The sequence below is a fragment of the Sinocyclocheilus anshuiensis genome, unplaced genomic scaffold (genome assembly GCF_001515605.1).
Source record: "Sinocyclocheilus anshuiensis isolate Anshui unplaced genomic scaffold, SAMN03320099.WGS_v1.1 scaffold101, whole genome shotgun sequence".
Lineage (NCBI taxonomy): Eukaryota > Metazoa > Chordata > Actinopteri > Cypriniformes > Cyprinidae > Sinocyclocheilus > Sinocyclocheilus anshuiensis.
Window position 1 is genome coordinate 2,114,934 of NW_015540892.1, and position 20,372 is coordinate 2,135,305.

Consider the following 20,372-nt stretch of genomic DNA (forward strand, 5'->3'; position numbering starts at 1 on the left):
ATTAAAGAATGAAAGTCAGAGCGGATCGTAAGTTTAGAGACCCAGTTGGCCATTCACTCTAGTCTCGCTTCTGGCCCTTTAAACGTCTCTTTGCGGTGGAGAAACATCTGGTTGTTGAATGAAACCCAGCCATTCATAAAAACAGGAGAGAGAACTGCTCTGATTGGCTGACTGCAGCTTCATGGTGGCGTTGGTAATGCAGAGACAGCCATTGGTCAATCGCTTGCTTGACGTGAGGAACTAACCAATGAGCGTGAGCTGCAATGTTAAGCCGATGCTCTCGGAAAAGCAGGCGATCCCATTATGAAAATTTCAGTCGCGTCAGGCTGAGGGAGAGCGCGATACCCATTACACATCGCAAACACAGACTGTTTTTCGCTTGGATTTACCAAATCACTCTTTTTTTATACAAGCAGAGGATTTAATCACCGCTGGGTGAGTATTTTCTGCACGCTGCTCTTGTTTTGTATTGTTTAATTATACCCCGATGCAAGTTTAATATTTTGCTTGAATTTTTATAAAGTTGTATTTACTTCAAACGCCGCGTTTAGTTTTGCTGGCTCGCACGTCATTTTCTTTGTGCGCATATTTGGCAACCATTGCCCCGCTGTTTGTTTTCTCATTACTTTTTTTAAACTCAGCCATAATCGCAGTTTGAGTTCTGCAAAATTCATATGCGGTTTGATGAAGTGCTTCTCGCGCGTTTGGTATTTTTATGAATGGAACGACTGAGTTTTTTTTCGGGGTCGCGAGCACGGAGGATCAAATTTCACTTCATTGAGAAAAACAAGACCTGGGACGTTCACTGACAGCTGCATCAGATCCTGATAGAGTGCGTTGTGTGTCTTTCTCTAAGTGCCACTTTTCTCGGCTCTTCTTCCAACAGGTGACGATAACACCCCCCTTTCTCCCAGTTTATTCCCGTTTTCCCTCCTGCTGCATCTCACTCCGCAGTGAGAAGCAAGTGACATGGACGGGTTTTACGACCAGCAGGTCCCTTTCGTGGTGCCCCTCAGTGTAAGTCTCTGCTTCAGCTCGTCATGCCTCAGGTTCTTCACTTTTGTGAGTGTAATTCACTTTCAAATGTTTTACTACAGAAATCCATCCAAACTGGATGGCTGTGAACAATGATCACTTGTTCAAACTTTCATAATTTGATCTTGGTCTTTTTTTTTTTTTTTTTTAATATACAGAAGTCTCACATGCCGGAACCATCTTGCAGGCCATTCAATGACCGAAAAAGGAAGTTTGTTGAAACTGAGTTGGCACAGGATACAGAGGGTAAACAAATGAGCATGCAATCAATCCATCCAGATCCCTCTAAAGCACATCATTTAACCCTGGCCCAAACAAATCAGCCTGTTTATTCACAAATCAATCTTTGTGTCCCACAGAGCTCTTTCAAGATCTGAGCCAGCTACAAGAGATTTGGATAGCAGAAGGTACGGCAACAGTCCTAAGCTCTAGAATAGTCATGGTTATGGAATATATTTCATAACTACTGTTAAAACACAACTTGGTTGTTAATGCATCATCCAGTGGTTGATCTCTGGGGCCCCATTCAAATGGGATGAGACATTACGGCATTTATAAATATACAAATTATTTATAGTTACTTTAAATATTTCATTTATTTTTTATAAATAAATTAAATTTGGTTTTTCCTCTCCATGTGCAGCCCAGGTACCTGATGACGAACAGTTTGTTCCAGATTTCCAGTCGGATAACTGTGAGTGCTCTTTGAATATTCCTGCAGTATAACCTATAGAACTTGCCTTTATGAATTATAGAAACTGTCTTTGAATTAGAGAAGCAATCCTGGCACCTTCTTCCTTGAAACCAAGAAAACCAATTGAATGAATCTCAAAACACTGCATTCCAAAAGTTTCTGTGTCAAACCCGATTCATTAGCATGAGTTTAAGATGTGTGTGTGCGTGCACACATGTGAGGCCCAGGCTGCCGCTGCGGTGCTGTAACTCATGGCAGCCTCCAGCTTGGTGACATTTTAATGGGGCTGGATCCTCGGCGCGCACACACTCTGGTTATTATGTGCTGGTGAACAGTGCTCTGGCTGTTTCCCTTGTTAGTTTTTCTTCCCATTTGGCTCTGAATAAGTCTGATTGTGTGCATTTTCTATGGTGTCAATGGTGTTTATTGTAGAAGGTGAATGCACATGGATGTGTTTGCATAGAAATTGTGTGTGAGAGGGTATGTGTGTGTTTGTCTGGCACAATTCCCCTTATCTGGCATCGTGCCTGTAGCTCTCACAGGCCCCTCTTTCACCACAGCTGGGCAGTGGGGCCCTTTGTCCATAGGAATCACGTGATAGTCTGCGAGTTCTAACTTGCAGCCTTCTTTTCTAGAGGGAAAGGTCTTTTTCCCCCTCCTCCTTTTAAAACTGAGTAGTTCTAGTAGTCCAGTACTTACATATCCATCAAACATCTGACACCAGATGATGCTAGGTTATGCTACCGGTCAAAAGTTTGAAGTAATTAGGGGCCAATTGTATCCATTAGAATTCTTCTTCTTATTATTCTTCTTCCACTCTTGAGTTTATGGCAGCCCATAGAACCGCTTGCGGGAAAGTTTTGAAATTTGGCACACTGATAGACGACAGTCTCAACATTAACCATAGCAAATTTGGAGTCTCTAACTCAAACTCTTTTTTTTCACTCATGAAGTTTCACTCATGTTTATGCTAATAACTTTTGAACCGTAAGGCACAGAAGGAAAATATTTGTTTCCTCTGAATCCTTGGCTCATGCCGAGTCGAATGAATTAATATAAAAAATCGTAAGGTTTAGTTTTTTTTTTAATCGTAAGGTTTAGTTTTTTTATTTTAGAAGGAATTCACCAAAATTTAAAAATCGTAAGGTTTAGTTTTTTCGCTATTTTTAATAGTTCATAAAACCTACTTTTTCGAACTCGTCCTAGACGGTTTGTCTGATTTTCACCAAAATTGGCTCAGGTCATCTTCTGACCATGCTGGCAAAAAGTTATGGAATTGAAGTTGATTCATCAAACCGTTCTCGAATAACACGCGAACGAATTCTATGAAAAGCGCACAAAAATGGATCTGAGGCTATACCTCCGCAACGGTTTGGCGTATTGAGACCAAACTTGGTGTGTGTTATAACAAGCATGATCTGAGGCTACCTGCAGTGTTTCGGCGCTGTGCCACCTAGTGTTCAGGAGATATGAAAAATGGCTATTTTTGCTTATAACTTCTGAATAATTTGGCCAAAAATCACAAAACTGGTCTCTTTAGATTCGGTGGAGCATGCTGAGTCGAACCAGATCCAATTTTCCCATGTCAGCCTTTATGAACGCATTGACGTATCGTTACGAAACTCGGAATTTCAAACTTTTGACCAGTAGCGTAGGTTCCAAGTTAAAGAACTGTGTTTTTGTTAGTATTTTTGAGACTTTAAAATTTAACACATTTTTTTTTTCTCTCTAGTGATGTTCCATGGACCCCCTCAAACAAAAGTAAAGCGGGAACTGAGCCCAAGCAGAGAGTTTTCCCCGTGTGGACAAGAGCAGAGACTGTCTCCATATGGAGAAAAGTGCCTATATAACTACAGGTATATATTTCTTTATCCTTTCCTTCTCCATTTTTCTCTCACTCCTTCTCACTGAATCATATTTATTTCTATTTTGTCATTTAATTTTAGTGCCTTCGACAGGAAGCCATTTACTTTTAACAAGCCACTCACTCCTCCTTCACCACCGGCATCACCCTTTGGCTCCTCCACCAGCACAGCAACACACCCTGTGCAAAAAAGAGTGATGCCACCAGCCCAGACTCAGACACAAGGCCCCCCACTATTACCTGGTCCCAACCACAGCTCCACACCTCCACATCAGAGAGCACAGACGCCACTCCACAGTCAGAGCCCACCTTTTGCTGTGCCCTGCCCACCTGTCAATCACCCAGATGCCTCCTACAGCACAGACCACAGGTCTGGATATATGACAAGATGTTTTTGATCCCGGCACTTCATAGTTACTTTTTGGGTCACGGTGATCATTTTCTAACCTAATTTCTTTACCTCCTACTTGAGCTGCTCGTGCCTGTTGAAAGTGCTGTAATCAGCTCAGGTTGAGCCTTTCATTGGTATTATCTTGTTAAGGACACCACACTGACCTGGAAAGCAGTTATATATTTATCCCATTCAAGTCTCCAGGTTTAAAAAAGAGCTTTACCACCAGACTTATCCCTTTGACGTAACACTAATGATCTCAGATGCCCTTGGTGTTGTGAATAATGCCATCTCAACGTAATTTCTCATCTTTTGCCTTTCTATTTCGTTAGGTTCCATCGTCAGCTTTCCGAGCCCTGTCTGCCATTCCCGCAGTCCGATGGCCGCTGTCAGACACCTTATCCCCCGCAGGCCCGTGGCCATTTTCCCCGACACGGCCGCCCCCCTTATCAGCGCCACATGTCAGAGCCGTTAGTGCCAATGCCTCCCCAGGGATTCAAAAAGGAAATGGTGGATCCCTGTTACAATGAGCAGGGTTTGCAAAACATGGGACTTCCTCGTGCACCGTTGTTCCACCAAATGTCAATCAAACAGGAGCCCAGAGACTTCAGCTATGACTCGGGTAGGTGTAAATCTCTTACGGTACATTCGCACGGTGCGTCGATGCTTGATGGAGGGCGTTTCTGAAGCTTGGTGCTGGACGCGACCGTCATAGTGACAACAGCCAATCACATTAGTTTTCTGGTGTTGCGTGAACGCGATTGTCTGCACCAGGGTATTTGCATAAGGCGATCTGATTGGCTGACGCCTGCATTGGCACTTGAAAAGTTGAAAAGTTTTCAACTTCTGCCACGAGCCCCGTGTGAATGTACCATTAACGAGTTGCTGTAAAATAAGTAACGTTGGCTGTGAAATTGTCATAATGGTGAAATTTCAAAGGCAAAAGGTCCATTTTTAATAGTGTAGTGATTAATAAAGCACAGCTTACACTGTCACTTTCTGTTGGTCAACATGGAGAATTTGTGGAAATAAATCATTTGCACTCAAATGAAATTCCAGCACAAATTCCTTTTGAAATGACTCTTATTGGCAGCAAAAAATCACCTGACAACAGTATATGTGACTGTACCATTAGTGTGAAACAAAAAATTCATAAAATTTCAAACTTTGTTTTTTTTATTTACTTTCAAACTTTATCATATTGTATAGTTTTTATTACTTTTAAAGGGATTTTATAATAAAAAAAATTCTGATGAACTTGAACTCAAACTTTTTATTATACTGTTTTATTTAATTTATTATTTTAATCTGACTGTATTATTTTTCTCAATTGTCTTGCAGAAGTGCAGAACTGCCAGTCATCATTTGGCAAATCGGCAAACTTCTATGGCGCCAGCGAGGGTAAGACTTTTGTCAGTTTAGTTTCATCTACCTCTACTTCCTTCAGGTGCAGATGATTTATTAATAAACGACTTTTAATTAGTCTTACGTCCATATTAAATTCACTTTTTTTTTCCCTGGCTGCCAATTGCAGGTTTTGGGTATGACGGAGAATCCCATCTGTATTATGACGATACATGTGTAGTGCCAGACCGCCTGGAGGGGAAGCTGAAGCAGGAGGGTGGAGTTTTCCGGGAGGGTCCTCCGTATCAACGAAGGGGGTCTCTGCAACTCTGGCAGTTCCTGGTCACTCTGCTGGACGACCCATCCAACAGCCACTTCATTGCTTGGACTGGCCGTGGGCTGGAGTTTAAACTCATTGAACCAGAGGAGGTCAGTGTGTTATGAAAGCAAATGGCTTTATATCCAATTTATTTAGCCAACAAGCAGAATTAATGCACCCTTTTTTTAAAAGGTCGCTCGCCGTTGGGGCATCCAGAAGAACAGGCCTGCGATGAATTATGACAAACTGAGCCGCTCCCTGCGCTACTACTATGAGAAGGGCATCATGCAGAAGGTAAAGGCACGTTCCCGTTCCAATGTCATTTTTCTTCTTTCAATCCCTTTATCATAGTTCCCTCATTATCTGTAGTTAGTCAGAGCTACCCCATTAAAACATATCCGCTTTTCTCAAATAAGTTTCTAAGACATATCTCTTTCTCTTGTTCATATGCAGGTTGCTGGAGAGCGGTACGTGTATAAGTTTGTGTGTGATCCCGATGCGCTCTTCTCCATGGCATTCCCTGATAACCAGAGGCCCAGTCTGAAAGCAGACCCTGATGGGCTGCAGGTTCCAGAGGACGACACTGTTCCGCTCTCACATTTTGATGAGAATAACAGTGTCCCGTATCCAGGCGATGCCAGGGACCAGTGCTTAGCGGGGCCATCCTTTCCTGAAAATTACACTTTCTGAACTGTTTCACCACTGATGGGCAGACCAGAAAAACTCTAAAATGCATCCTCACACTCCAAATGCAGCTCATGTCAAATTGTAATCGCTCCAATGAGGAATCTGTAGCGCCTGCTGACAAGTCTCTAGACTTTCTTGCCACACTTTTATTGTTTGTTACTACACAGGTTCCATGATGGAATTTTTTTTTTAATTACAAACAACAAAACTTAAAGGGACACAACAGTATTTTCCAGTATAACCTATAATTTTATATATATAAATAAGTGTATATTTTAAAATATGGCTTTTGTGCACTGCTTTCTTTGTGTATCGGGCCTGGTATCTTTTTTCAATGCTCTGCTCTAGTGAGATTTGTAACAACTTCTGACAATGCATAATGATGCACCTCAGGCTGTTGTCATTATCAGAGTGTATATAGCTTTGATTATAATCTGGAAAAATGCACAAAATTTCTCCAGCTGGCCAAGTAAAATGCTTTATAACTGTTCAGAAATAGTTATTTCAATTGCTTTTGTAATGTGATTTTTTTGGATGCGGGGTGGGGTAGAATGGACAAAAAGAGGGTAAGGGGATTGAAAAGTGAAATCTATGTATATTATGAATATATTTTTGCAAAAGCTGAATTAAATTGCATTGTATAAACTGTACAACAGACTTTTATCACTTAATCTGTTCTTTTTGTATAGTGGTGTGTGTGAAATTGCAAACCAGCTCTTGATATAGGGGAAAATCAAGGCTGAAATGCCTGATCCAGGATCAGTCATGCTTGTGCGACCTTTAACTGTTTACCAAAGGATTATAGGGAGGCTGTCTGATCTCTGCTCAGTAGTAAACAAGCATGGCAAGAAGCTCTTTCCACCTTCACTGTCAACCTTATTTGTCTGTACTGGGTACAACAGATCCCTAGTTCTGTTTCACTGTGGATAAAACTGTTGTCTCATTGTCTTTTGAAGACAATTTCTTTCATTAAGAATTTTCAAGTACAGTTTTGGTGTACAATTACAGGTCTGTATTTTCTAAACTATAAGGTACAGGATAAATAAACATCCATAAACGGATATGGTGGTCCTTGGATTTTTTTTCCTATGTGTTTCATTTAATAACTTAACTTGGACAAGGTCAAATTTCTCCAAATCTATTCTAATGAAGAAACTCATCTTGGATGGCCTGAGGATTAGTACATTTTCAGCAGATTTAGATTTTTGGGTTCATTTGTTGTATTTGGAACAGTGTTGCCAAGTCCGCGGTTTTCGTGGAATTGGGCTACTATAAAGGGTTAGTTCACCCAAAAATGAAAATTCTGTTATTAATTACTCACCCTCATGTCGTTTCAAACCCGTAAGACCTTCGTTCATCTTCGGAACACAAATTAAGATATTTTTGATGGAATCTGAGAGCTGTCTGACTCTGCATAGACAGCAACGCAACTGAAATGTTCCCAAGTCCAGAAACGTAACAGCATACATTGTTTTATGTCCAGCGGATATTCTCCAAAATGGCACCAGGGTGATGCGGAGGAGACGAATTGTTGTATAACGTCGTTCTTTTTTTCTTTTGCGCACAAAAAGTATTCTCGTAGCTTCGTATAATTACGGTTGAACCCCTGATGTCACATGGATTATTTTACAGATCTCCTTGCTACGTTTCTGGACTTGGAAACATTTCAGTTGCGTTGCTGTCTATGCAGGGTCAGACAGCTCTCAGATTCCACCAAAAATATCTTAATTTGTGTTCCGAAGATGAACGAAGGTCTTACGGGTTTGAAACGACATGAGGGTGAGTAATTAATGACATCATTTCATTTTTGGGTGAACTAACCCTTTAACACTGTTGCTGCTGGTTGTTTTTTGAAGCGACCCCAACAATGCGATATTTAGCCCCTGAAATGCGAATCATACCGGGAGCCTGTACCTGTATCAATACCTGTAGGATTTTTATTCAGTCCTACAGGATTCCTGCAGGATCCCTGCACATAAAACCAAAATCCTACAGGATTCCTGCAGGATTTTTTTGTAAGGGGTGTGGCACATTAAGGAATCTCATTCACGTGGGACTGTGATCTTTCCTGGAGCCTCTCAGTTTGACCGCTAAAACTGTAACCCAGCAAAGCCTGTGTAATGAGGTGATGCAAAGTTACAGGGTATTGCATAACCAAGTGACGCTCATTCTCTTTCTCCTCTGCTCTCTTCTTTAGCAGGGTTAGTCTTAATCCTACTGGTGACCTTGTTTCCTGGAGCCAAAGAGCTGAAGAGTTATTAAGATGTCATATAGTCTGATCATCATAAAGGAACTCAAGCTGATTCAAGGAATAAAGGTTACATTTTTTGGTGCAAGACTACAGCAAAATTACATATACCTAAAAAGTATTATTCTGCTTTAGGGACTGAGTATCATATTTACTGTTATACAACAGTTCCACTTCTCAAATTTGATTGGCCAAGTGGCAGTCTAAGAATGGTTATATGTAGTATAACAGCACTAGGATGTTTCAGTATTTGTTTCGCTCAGTTCATCTGTGCTCATGCCATTCCAGAGCACAGTATGTGAACAGTGCTGATTACGTTCTATCAATTACTTGTCTATAGAACTGTTGTATAAGAGCAATATCACACTCACAATTGTGCTTAATATCAGATGTGATTTTCTGTGGCACAGGCTGCAGCCCTGCAGATATTCAGCACCATCACACTCCTGCTCATGTGGTATTGCTTACATCAATTAACAGCTTTTACAGTGTTGGTGGTGTCAACGGAACATAAGACTTCTGTAAAGAATAAAAAATGATGTCAATGCAATTTGACATGTCAATGCAACATTTGAATAATCTACAGCAATAAACATCCTTTATTTTTTTAAGAGTTGAGTTATGGCGTCAAAAACCGACGCCTCGAAACCATCCTGAATGGAAGGAAGCGGCACTGCCCAAAACTGACTTCCAAAAAGTGTGGTGGCTGGGTTGAGTAAACAGTAAATGAGCTGCTGGTTACTTTTAGTGTAATAGCGCAGACTAGTGGTTTTTACCGTAAATGACAGGTTGATGTTATATAAGCACGCACGTCACCGAACACAGAATTTTACGTCAACGAGAGGAGTAACTCTATTAGGTTAATTACCAGTAACTACGTCTGTGATCATTTTGGGCGTAACTAATATTTTCATGATGAGCCAACGTGTTTAATAAGTAAAAATGCAAGCACAATATCATTGGCCACAAAGGTTATCAGTCAAATAGCCAGGAGACTTCCGTGTATCTGTACGCTTGGTTTTGTTTTAGAGCTAGCTGATCCAAAACGCTCTTCATAGTAAATATAGAAATTTTTATGACGTCAGATTAAACTCCTATCGCTGTCAGTCACCCTTCCTACCCTAATGACGTCTTCCAATCACTTCCTGTTACAGTCTAAGTACGGAAGAGATTGCAGGAAAACTTTCCCATAAGATTCATTTTTAGGTCGCTTCTATTCGCAAGTGCGATCATAAAGTATGGCGTACCCAGGATATAACAATGTAAGTGTCACTTATATTTTTATGTTCAATTGCAGTTTGTAAAATGTAAAAGAAATTGATTTTTCCTTAAGATGACATCTTGCTTGAGAAATCTATATAGCATGTTATTACGCCACAAATAGCTTAATCAAATACATTACATTTTCTTTCATATGAATTAGGCATAAACTATAACACGCAGCAAGTTATTTGGTCAACTGATCCCGGGTCAGAAATTTAATGATACAGGGCAATATTTGCCCGCTGGAATTGGTTTTCAAGGGCATTTTAACCTTTATAAGGACCAAAAAAAAAAAATAATAATAATAAAACAAAGAAAAAAAAAATAAAATATCTTGAATGATTATTTTTTACCCTACTGGTAAAATGTGTTTTCCCCCCTTTTAAGCATAGACTTAGAAAATGTGTTTGATTAATGCTTAAAACAAGTCTTAATGTATTAATATAGGAAATTAATTAAGTGAAATAAATTCACTATCTGAAAAAATATGCTAGTTATCTATGCTGTCGGAAAAAAGTGCAAAAAATATAGATTTGTATTATATAATAATTGTTTATATTAACAAGCTTGTCACTGGGGCATTACCCTTAAAAGGACAACTTTGTACCTTATCTATCACTAAAAGGTACATATGCACCCTTAATACTTTTAGGGGTAAATAATGTACAAAGGTATTGAAGATACTGCCCCAGTGACAGGCTGCTGTAGCCCAAGGTACAATTTGTACCAAATAGGTACAATTTATTCAGATTTTAGTCAAATACAGGTAGCAGAATAATGAACAATATACCAAGTAATTCAGTTCAATACTATTTTATAAGCTTATTAGCATTTTAAACAAACGTTTGGTCCCCATGCTAGCATGTTACTTTTTAATATCACAGTAAATTTTTATGTAATCTCTGTTCACTACTGAGAAATTCCCCCCCTAACATTTTAAACATAGTGATTTTCATTGGCATTTTCTGCTTCAAGTAGTGGTTCTGACTCTGCTTTATCCTACCTGTCTGATTTAGTACAAACATAGGTTAATGTGGACAAAAAAGGAATATACACAAATGCATGCATGGTCTTTACTACACAAACCACACTTATATTTGCATCAACCTCTCAACTATATGAACATGTAGGCTGGAGTTTATTTAGGCCAAATAGTGATTGCCCTGTCTGTATTCTTGGTAAAACCCTGTGGGATGTGTCAGACTATATATTTGTTATCAGTATAATTAGGTAATTGTGAGTTGTGGAGCAATTCCAAGGGGAATTATATTTACGTTTATACAGTGTGTAGCAATTGGAATACATTACTCAGTATTCAGTGTTCTTTGAACAGAAACTAAAGGTTGATTTGAATTGCAGTTTTTATTCTAGTTGTAAATAGGACTATTGTCATGGGCGGACCACTTGAATTTGAATGACAGTCCTTGTTCTAAAAACATTTTAAAAGTAGCGAAGCACAGAAATTTAATCAACCAGAAATATTCAGCAAAATTTTAGCCTTTAATTTTTTTTTTTTTTTAATTCTTGGTTTTGATCATTCTTCATTTGGATTAACTGAGGTATTTTAGCTGCTGCAGTTATCAGGTGATGTATGAACAAAATTTAACTATAAATTTGTTTTAGTGTGCTTACCATCCAGTAATTGTAATATGCATTGTACTTTGTTATCTTTGATATGAAACAAATCGTGTGCTTTCAAATTCTGTCAGTTTCATAAATGAAATTCAAACAATAAATGTTGATTTTTCTTTCTTTCTTTTTTTTTGCCAACACTTGTCCAAAGTGCACGTGAACCAATCATCTCTTCCTCTTTGCTACTAGTTATAGCACAAAATAAACATGAATGAAAATCAGAAGGTATCAGTTGAAAGAACCATTTACTAAAATATACGTATAATTAATCAGTGTTTCAACTGTGGAAAGCTATCAATAAAATAGCTTGTAAATAATGTAATGTTACATTTACCCCAAGAAAGCCATTCAGTGTCAACAACTAGTAAATTAGTACTAATAAAACTAGTAAATTGGAAAAACAATCTTTAGTTAGGAGCATTTTGCTAATTAGATGCACTATATTACATATATTCACCATTACCTGTTTTCTTCATTATTTAAAGGGATAGTTCACCCAATTACCCTATGATTTACTCAAGCCATCCTAGGTGTATATGACTTTCTTCTTTCAGACGAATACAATCGGAGTTTTATTAAAAAATGATTTCGATATAAGCCAAGAAGAGACTGATTTTCCTTTGCTTTAAGCAAAACTTCGTTCTCATGAGGCTATCATAATCTCACCGGAGCTAATGCTGCGTTCCAGACAACTGTAAATTCTGATTTTTCCCACCTCCTACTTGCAAATAACATCTAGAAGAAGGCCACTTGAAATCGGACATATGACCTTTGAACTCAGGGAGGATCGATCAACCCCGACTTCAGTGAGATGCGTCATTTGACATCACTGCTTCCAACAAGCATAATGTGGAGCTACCTTGTGTCAAACTTAAAAACATTATACATCAACTTAATAAAATGATACCTTAAGTTTTGCTTTTCATTAGCTGTTTTCAAAACGAACAGCAGCATTTTATGTTAATTTTTGTTTTCTGTTTTTGCCATAATTGACACAAAAACAGGAAATGCTCTAGTTGTGTCATAGCGACATTTTATAAAAGTGACATGATAATGACTAGAACTCACTAAGGTTGGAAGTGGGATATTTCAACTCGGATGTTCCTACTTCTGACCTTGTCTGGAACGTGGAATTACGCTACACCTGTCATCCACTGGAGTGCCACTCTTGTGAATGCGTGTATGACAGTTAGTGGAAGCCAGAGAGTTTATAAAGTTTTAAATAAGGATATTTTCCTTACACAAATGCATTGATTCACTTCAGAAGGCCTCTATTAACCCCCCGTAGCCATGTGGAGCAATTTTTTATGATGTATGGATGCAGTTTTTCTGGGTTTCAAAATCTTAAACCCCATACACTGCCATTATTAAAGGGGTCATATGATGCGATTTAAATTTTTCCTTTCTCTTTGGAGTGATACAAGCTCTAGCGAAACTACTTTGTTTGGCCTTCCAAAAATGGACACGACTAGAAATCAGTGGTTAAGTTGTATTTACAACACTGTTCCAGAACAGTTCAACCCGAATATTCCGATGTGTGCAGCGCATTTTATGGAAGATTGTTTCCTGATCCTGGGAGAGTAGACTACAATGCCGGCTGTTCTGACTCACAGACTGCAAGTACACTGGATAGCTGAACAATCAGAGCACACTTCGCTTTTCAGACCGATGAGCTTTGTAAAAATCGACGCGTTTCAGAAAGGTGGGGCATAGAGGAGAAACAATAATGTACAGTATGTGGAAAATAATGTGTTTTTTGAACCTTAAACCGCATAAACACATTTCATTACACCAAATACACAAAATAATGTTATTTTTAGCAACATCATATGACCCCTTTAAGCTTGGAAGAGCCAGGACATTTTTTAATATAACTCCAATTGTATTTGTCTGAAAGAAAAAAAATGGCTTGAGGGTGAGTAAATCATGTATCATGTATGAATCTGTCATATCAAGTTTCTATTGCAGTCTCAATTTTAAATGTTCATATTTAAATAACTAATTAGAGTAGAATCATAATTGTATCATTAATTAAAGTTAATATAGACTGCCTTATGTGCAGTCTAAATGTATATATACTTGTATGTATGCAAGTGCATTGTAACTTAAAAGTACAGCTCTTTTTCTTACAGTTTGGTGGTCCACCAATGCCAGGAGTTCCTGCTCAGGGTATGGCAATGCCAGGGGTTCCTGCTGCAGGTGGTTACCCAGCACAGTCATATGGGGGTTACCCTGGGGCATTTCCTGCTCCTTCTGCCCAGGACCCAATGTGGAGATATTTCACAGCAATAGCTGGTCAGGTAAGAGCAGCCTGTGTGAATATGGATATAGCCTAATGTCTTTTCTGTCCCCTCATGTTGTTCATGTAGTAACATGATTGTTATATCAGGACGGTGAAGTTGATGCTGAAGAACTTCAAAGGTGCCTCACCCAGACTGGAATCAGTGGCACCTATACTCGTAAGTATAGAGAGAGTAGAAATAGAAATTGCAGTTCCAAATAAATAGTGAGTGGATCATCTTGTAACACTTTATTTTGATAGCCCACTTTAGACATTCTTTTAACAATAATAAGGAACTTTGCAACTCCATGTCAACTACCAGTCATTATAGTGTTAGTAGACTGTCTGTAGATTTTGATGGTCAACAGACATTCGACTGACTTTAAGTAACTTTGCAAGAACAGGTCAATGTATTGTACTTAGTGTTAGTAGAATAAATTGACCTGTTCTTGCAAAGTTACTTAAGCCTAATAGTCTACTAATACTCTGTTGAGAGTTAGGTGTCTAAACTGATCATCTCACTGCTTTTTTCCCCAGCCTTCAGTTTGGAAACCTGCAGGATTATGATTGCCATGCTGGATGTATCCTTCACAGAAACATGAAACAGATCTGGCACTGTTCTTATCTCTCCAACTTCAGTCAAAAGTTTGCTTCATGCTAGTCCCAGTAACCCAGTAGATTTCTTGTTGTGGTTTAGTTTCTTTAAAAATGTGTGTGCAGAGAGATTACACTGGAAAGATGGGTTTCGATGAGTTTAAAGAACTCTTTGCGGTGCTAAATGGCTGGAAGCAGAACTTCGTAATGGTGGACAGGGACTGCAGTGGAACGGTGGAACCTCATGAGATGTCCCAGTGCATTGCTAACATGGGTGAGTGGTCACTTAATTTCTATCAACTGAGATTAAAAAGTACCTAGTTCTCAGGGTAAAATATATCTCAAAGAACAAATAATAGGTCACTCATTTGGAGCTTTAAGATAAAATCAAACTGAAAACTGAATTTTTCTAAAAGGGATCTCTTAGCCAACAGCACCAAAAGAGCTATGTGAATAAGACTGTGATGTAATCGAATATTTTGTGACATGATTGCACAGGGTTCCGAATCAGCCCTCAGTCTCTGAACGCAATCATCAAACGCTACAGCAGGTCAGGAAAGATCTACTTTGATGACTATGTGGCCTGTTTTGTGAGGCTAAGGGCACTTACAGGTGAGGATTTTTGTAAAAATGGAGCAATGCCAATCCAAAACTTGATTTTAATAGTTGTACTGATTATACTTATACTGAGTATTCTGTTTAAATACTAATAGTCTTTTTAAAATGTATTAATGATTAAAAATTTGACTTTAATTTTTTTCAATAGACAACTTCAGGAGGAGAGATACAATGCAGCAAGGAATGGTGAACTTCCAGTATGATGATGTAAGTGATCATTAAACTAATTTGTCATATTTAGTGCCTATTTTTCTGCCTCACTGGCACTTAATTGTTAACATCAGAGATGGTTTTAACTGGAACAGCTGGTTTACACTGAATGATTGTGGAAGTAAAATAGATTACGTCATTGAAAGCTGTTTTAACATGTTGTAACAATATCTTCAATTTCCTCTTGCAGTTCATCTTGTGTACTATGTCTCTCTAAAGGAAGTTACAGACAAGTACAGTATGCACTCCAGGAAGAGCACTGAATTACTGAAAGTCCAGAGAAATATATATAAACTACTATATATAGTATGGGCATTTTGAAATTATTTGCTGATTTGCCAGTATGATGTGTAATATGTGAACATAGGAGTAAAACATATATTTACTCGAAACAGCTTTCAATATTTGTGCCAAAGTAGACAGTTGTTTTTTTAACAATCTTTTTCATATTCTTTATAACGTCATTGTATTGTTAAAATGTAACCACACTTAACATATATTTTGCCAATAAAACATGGTGTATCTTAAGAGTTGTGTTCTGGCTTTATTTAGACACGAGGACAGTGAGGCGTGCTGTCAAGGTAAAAATCAGCATTGAGAGGGATATAATAAAGCAATGAGAGTACCCTTTTAGTCTCTCTTTTTGATATGCAATACATATTTGAACGTTATTTAAAATTATTCTTGTTACAAATTGTACAAATATGCACAAGCAACAGGACAATTTTTGTCGTCTTTTCAATTTCAGAAGAATCCACTTAGGAATTAATAGTATAGTTAATATGCAAAACATAATGGTTCAATATATCAGATCTACTTAAATAAAATTCAAATAAAACAAGGAATAAATAAAAAAGACATGTACACGGTAATGCTGTTGCATCACTTAACAAACAAGTTTTATTAGTCATCACAAGATACAAAATATGTTTTTTTTTATAATACTATTATATATTTATATATAATAGACTTTTTTTTACTGATTTGCAAGAAGAATAGAACATTTAAACTGACCACAATAACCAGAAAGAGAGAAAAGTAGAGAAAGAGATTTTGACCAAGGAGGAAAGGAAAAGAGGGAATTCTATCTCTTTGTCTGGCTTCGTCATAATTCTCACAGCAGATCAGCATTGTTCTCCAGAATCTGATCTGAAATTCAACACATCCTCCACTTTAAATGTCACACCAGCATTTGACTTGGAGTTCTCATGAAATTAAGTGTGATGGATTTGTCACTGAAATGAAAAAATGTGGAGTCACTAGGATGAACAGTGGAGACACATGTATAGGCTCAAATGGAATCTGTGCACTTTTTTTCCACATTATGTTCTGCTTGTGCGGGCAGTTGTCATAATTCTGTGTAATAGATTAAAACTGTAAAATGGAAATCAGTGAACATGCAAGGGGCAGAGGGATGGTTAGAATTCTGAGGGCACACATTCCATGCAAGCCTACACTTGACCATGGCTTAAGTTGAACATGAGACCCGACAACAGCAATGCTTATGCTCATGACACTTTCTGGTTTTCCTCCAAAGTAAACAAGAAGATTGTGAAGCAAACTCACTAAACTGATAAAGTGTACGTAACAGGACTAAGTCATCACCACGGTGAAACAGAGGGCCGCGTAAGAGAAAGCAAACACGGAGAAACGCACTCCCCTTTAGATAATTACATCTTTGTTACCAAGCGTGAAGGCAAGGAAGAAATCAGATCCTGAAGAGCTTAAATATAGGCCCAAGTAGTATATTTTTGTGTGTGTGTGAGCATTAATTTAAAGGAGATTTGATATTACATGCTGTAGGAATGTAATATTGGGCAGAACTGGTTGGGATATGTGGTTTTGAGTGTTTAAGTGCAGGAAAGCATCAAAAATAAGTAGGGATGGCACTGAGTAATTTTGAAGTCAATTAATTTAACATGTTATTTTTCTGTTTTAATCACAAGCATAAGCCTACATGACGCTTAGAATGGTTTCACAAAATAAATTAAACTATGCCTTTCTTAAAAAAAAGAAAATCAAGATTTAATAATAATAAAAACTATAATAAATAATAAAATCTAATTTTAATGTTTTATATCTGTTATTTACCTATTTTATCATTTAACTTAATATATTCAGAAATACAAGTGCTATAAGTTGACACTTTAATTTGCTAATAGCAGAATCTGCGGCGAAGAAAAAAAAAAGGCTGCACAAATAGTTTCTCACAACTCTTGTAGTTTAGCACTTGGCACCATAAAAGTGGATCTTTATCTAGTGGAAAGCATGACTCTAACAAGAACCATAAAGATTAAAATATTGCACAATAACATTTCTCACCCCTCTATAGCAGAGTGCATCCCAACACACTTTAGCTGTAACTTGATTTAAGTGAAAGATTTAGTAAGAGCGTTAGAAGAGCGTATTGATTACTCATGCACATCCCTAATACTAACCTCAGTGGCCACATAAGGCATGTATGCACACATGCATGTAGTTGCTATGTAATTAGTGAGTGTGTATGTATGCGTTTGTGTGCCTGCTCAGTCATGGGCATTCGTTTCACTGCGGTAGAGCTTTGAGAATAGCATTAACCTCTTCAGCCACAGCGGTCAGTGCGAACTCAAACTGATCCTGAGGAGAGAAAAAGCATAGATCAGCATTTCTATTTCACAATCCACTACTCCAACTATTTTAATAACACTATCAGCACCAGTAAAAAAGATATACAGCAGTTACTGCAAGTAAGGGGAATAGGAGAGGCTGCTGATACTATGGTGCTTTATGGGTACAATAGTGCTTTGATTTTTGATATGGGACTCAGCTCTGCTTTTTTGTCCTTCATTACCTTGGTGCGCACCATTCCTGGTCTCTGGTCTCGAATGTGTTCCAGGGTTGCAGCAATATCGATCTCCTTTACTCCTGAGTTGAAAACAAAACAATAAACAACAATTTTCAGTGTGCCCTACTTTCCTAAACACTAACTATTTCTTCAGAAGCTTTACAAGTTTCCATCATGTGCTGACCTTTAGCCATGCGGTTCAGAACCATGTCGATCAGGATGTATGTTCCAGTCCGGCCTGTACCATCACTGCACAGAAGAGTGATACTGTGAGAAATACGCTCTGAAAAAACATCTTATGTGCAATTTGTGAACATACAGTACATTCAGAATCAATGCAGTACTCAACAATAATACTGTTTTTATTTCAAAACACCTAATAAAATGCATTTCTTGCATCTTGTCTTTAAATCTTATCAAACTACGCTCCTTTATCTTTCAATTAATTCAAAAACTTTAATTCCTCAAATGCATCAATGTGTTAAAAATACCTGCAGTGCACAATGATGGGGCAGGAGCGGCCACGGTAGCACTTATTGACTTTCCTGAGGGACAGAAAAAGAGATTTCCTGAAGGAAATACCAGTGCTTGCAAGGCAGCGGTAGTTTTAAAGTTAGATTAGCTCAGGACTTAGGCTTTTTAGTTCTGAGTAAATGAAATGACGGTTAGCAGTTGTCATGACATGTCGATCTCTGTCAGCTAGCCACTTCGGCGGGTTGAATTTTATATATAGTAAGTAACAGAGCTTGTCTGGGACAAGTAGATTTTTTGAAGGGGCAAGTGAAAGAATTTTACTTGCCCGACCGGACAACAAATGTGATTAAAACATCTAATTAGGGAATCACCAAAATTTCAGCGAGAATGATTCTGATTTTATTACATTTGGTGCAAACAGCCAAAGAAAACATTTATAGTGGATAATGTACTGACAGTGACAAGGTCGTGCAGTTGAGGCTCACGCAGCCTGTCATGAAGAAATCAAAACAAATGAACGCAACTGCACACAGAAGAAATATACTGCAGTAAAAATGTCGTTTTTATATTTATAACGTATGATATAGCCTAGTTAAGAAACATGACACGACCAAAAGAGTGCAGTTTACCCTGAAAACCAGTATGACTGCAAATTTAATAAAAATGACCTGGAAATCAATTTAAGTACATTTTTGTTTGCAGTCGTGAACTTTAATCATATAAAATGTAAATTCGCAGCAACAAAATTATGGCCGGTGAAAATGCTGAGTGGCAAGTAAATTTGGAAAACCACTAGCCACAGTGGCTGGTGAGCAAAAAAGTTAATGTCAAGCCCTATGTATGCAGTATAAAGGTTTGCCTGAAGAAGATCATTCAACATCCTTAATGCAAATCTGCCATGTTAAACAACAAACATTATAGTTTTTTAAATTAAATTTCTACATTTTTAATTACATTAATGCCTATAGAAATCTGTATAAACTTAGTTTAAAAAAAAAACTATATACTGTATATACACTACCGTTTAAAGGTTTGGGGTTGGTATGATTTTTTATGTTTTTGAAGTTTATTATGCTCATTAAGGCTACATTTATTTAACTTGAAGTCTATATGTGACCCTGGACCACAAAACCAGTCTTACGTCACTGGGGTATATTTGTAGCAATAGCCAGAAATACATTGTATGGGTCAAAATGATTGATTTTTTTTAATGCCAAAAATCATTAGGATATTAAGTAAAGATCATGTTCCATGAAGATATTTTGTACATTTCCTACTGTAGATATATTAAAACTTAATTTTTGATTAGTAATATGCATTGCTAAAAATTTCATTTGGACAACTTTAAAGGCGATTTTCTCAGTATTTTGATTTTTTTGCACCTTCAGATTCCAGATTTTCAAATAGTTGTATCTCGGCCAAATATTGTCATATCCAAACAAACCATGCGTCAATGGAAAGCTTATTTATTCACCTTTCAGATGATGTATAAATCTCAATTTCGAAAAATTGACCCTTATGACTGGTTTTGTGGTCCAGGGTCACATATGGTTTGATTTGAAAGATACAGTAAAAAGTTACTCAATTACACAATTAGAAAACTGTTTTCTGTTATAATATATTTGAAAATGTGATTTATTCCTGTGATGGCAAAGCTGAATTTTCAGACATTATTTAGGTGTCACATGATTCTTCAGAAATTCTTCAGAAATTATTCTAATATGCTGATTTGGTGCTCATGAAACATTTATCAATATAATCAATGATAAAACATTGCAAACAGTTTTGCTACTTAATATTTGTGTGAAAACCGTGACAGATTGTTTAAAGGGGTCATATGATGTGATTTAAATTTTTCCTTTCTCTTTGGAGTGTTACAAGCTCTTGGTGCATA

At 37.7% G+C, this 20,372-nt stretch overlaps 3 protein-coding genes across 7 annotated transcripts in view; 2 read left to right on the plus strand and 1 right to left on the minus strand.

Moving 5' to 3' along the window:
* The first annotated feature begins 260 nt into the window (after nucleotides 1–260).
* Nucleotides 261–6,530, plus strand: LOC107688839 (ETS translocation variant 5-like). 4 transcript variants are annotated; one of them, XM_016486641.1, is made up of 12 exons: nucleotides 261–435; nucleotides 887–1,062; nucleotides 1,194–1,281; nucleotides 1,395–1,442; nucleotides 1,679–1,729; nucleotides 3,462–3,585; nucleotides 3,676–3,963; nucleotides 4,317–4,606; nucleotides 5,326–5,385; nucleotides 5,519–5,757; nucleotides 5,840–5,947; nucleotides 6,101–6,530. In XM_016486641.1, the coding sequence occupies exons 2-12, from the start codon at nucleotides 970–972 to the stop codon at nucleotides 6,335–6,337; spliced, it is 1,626 nt and encodes a 541-aa protein (XP_016342127.1). In that variant the 5' UTR covers nucleotides 261–435; nucleotides 887–969; the 3' UTR covers nucleotides 6,338–6,530. The 4 variants fall into 4 exon arrangements, with proteins under 4 accessions (XP_016342127.1, XP_016342128.1, XP_016342129.1 ...); XM_016486642.1 differs by having other exon boundaries at nucleotides 5,840–5,941; XM_016486643.1 differs by having other exon boundaries at nucleotides 887–1,017.
* Nucleotides 6,531–9,620: 3,090 nt separating this feature from the next.
* Nucleotides 9,621–15,702, plus strand: LOC107688840 (sorcin-like). The gene is made up of 8 exons (XM_016486645.1): nucleotides 9,621–9,844; nucleotides 13,610–13,777; nucleotides 13,867–13,936; nucleotides 14,296–14,339; nucleotides 14,479–14,626; nucleotides 14,851–14,964; nucleotides 15,119–15,177; nucleotides 15,371–15,702. Exons 1-8 carry the CDS (start codon nucleotides 9,821–9,823, stop codon nucleotides 15,395–15,397), a joined length of 654 nt encoding a protein of 217 aa, XP_016342131.1. The 5' UTR covers nucleotides 9,621–9,820; the 3' UTR covers nucleotides 15,398–15,702.
* Nucleotides 15,703–17,689: 1,987 nt separating this feature from the next.
* LOC107688841 (receptor-type tyrosine-protein phosphatase-like N) overlaps nucleotides 17,690–20,372 on the minus strand; it is a 21,127-nt gene continuing 18,444 nt past the window's right edge. For both annotated transcript variants that reach the window (XM_016486646.1, XM_016486647.1), the window contains 4 exons: nucleotides 18,496–18,549; nucleotides 18,189–18,253; nucleotides 18,011–18,084; nucleotides 17,690–17,796 (listed from right to left, as the gene is read on the minus strand). In XM_016486646.1, coding sequence (XP_016342132.1) covers nucleotides 17,725–17,796; nucleotides 18,011–18,084; nucleotides 18,189–18,253; nucleotides 18,496–18,549 — 265 coding nt within the window. In that variant the 3' untranslated portion in view covers nucleotides 17,690–17,724. The remainder of the gene's footprint in view (nucleotides 17,797–18,010; nucleotides 18,085–18,188; nucleotides 18,254–18,495; nucleotides 18,550–20,372) is intronic.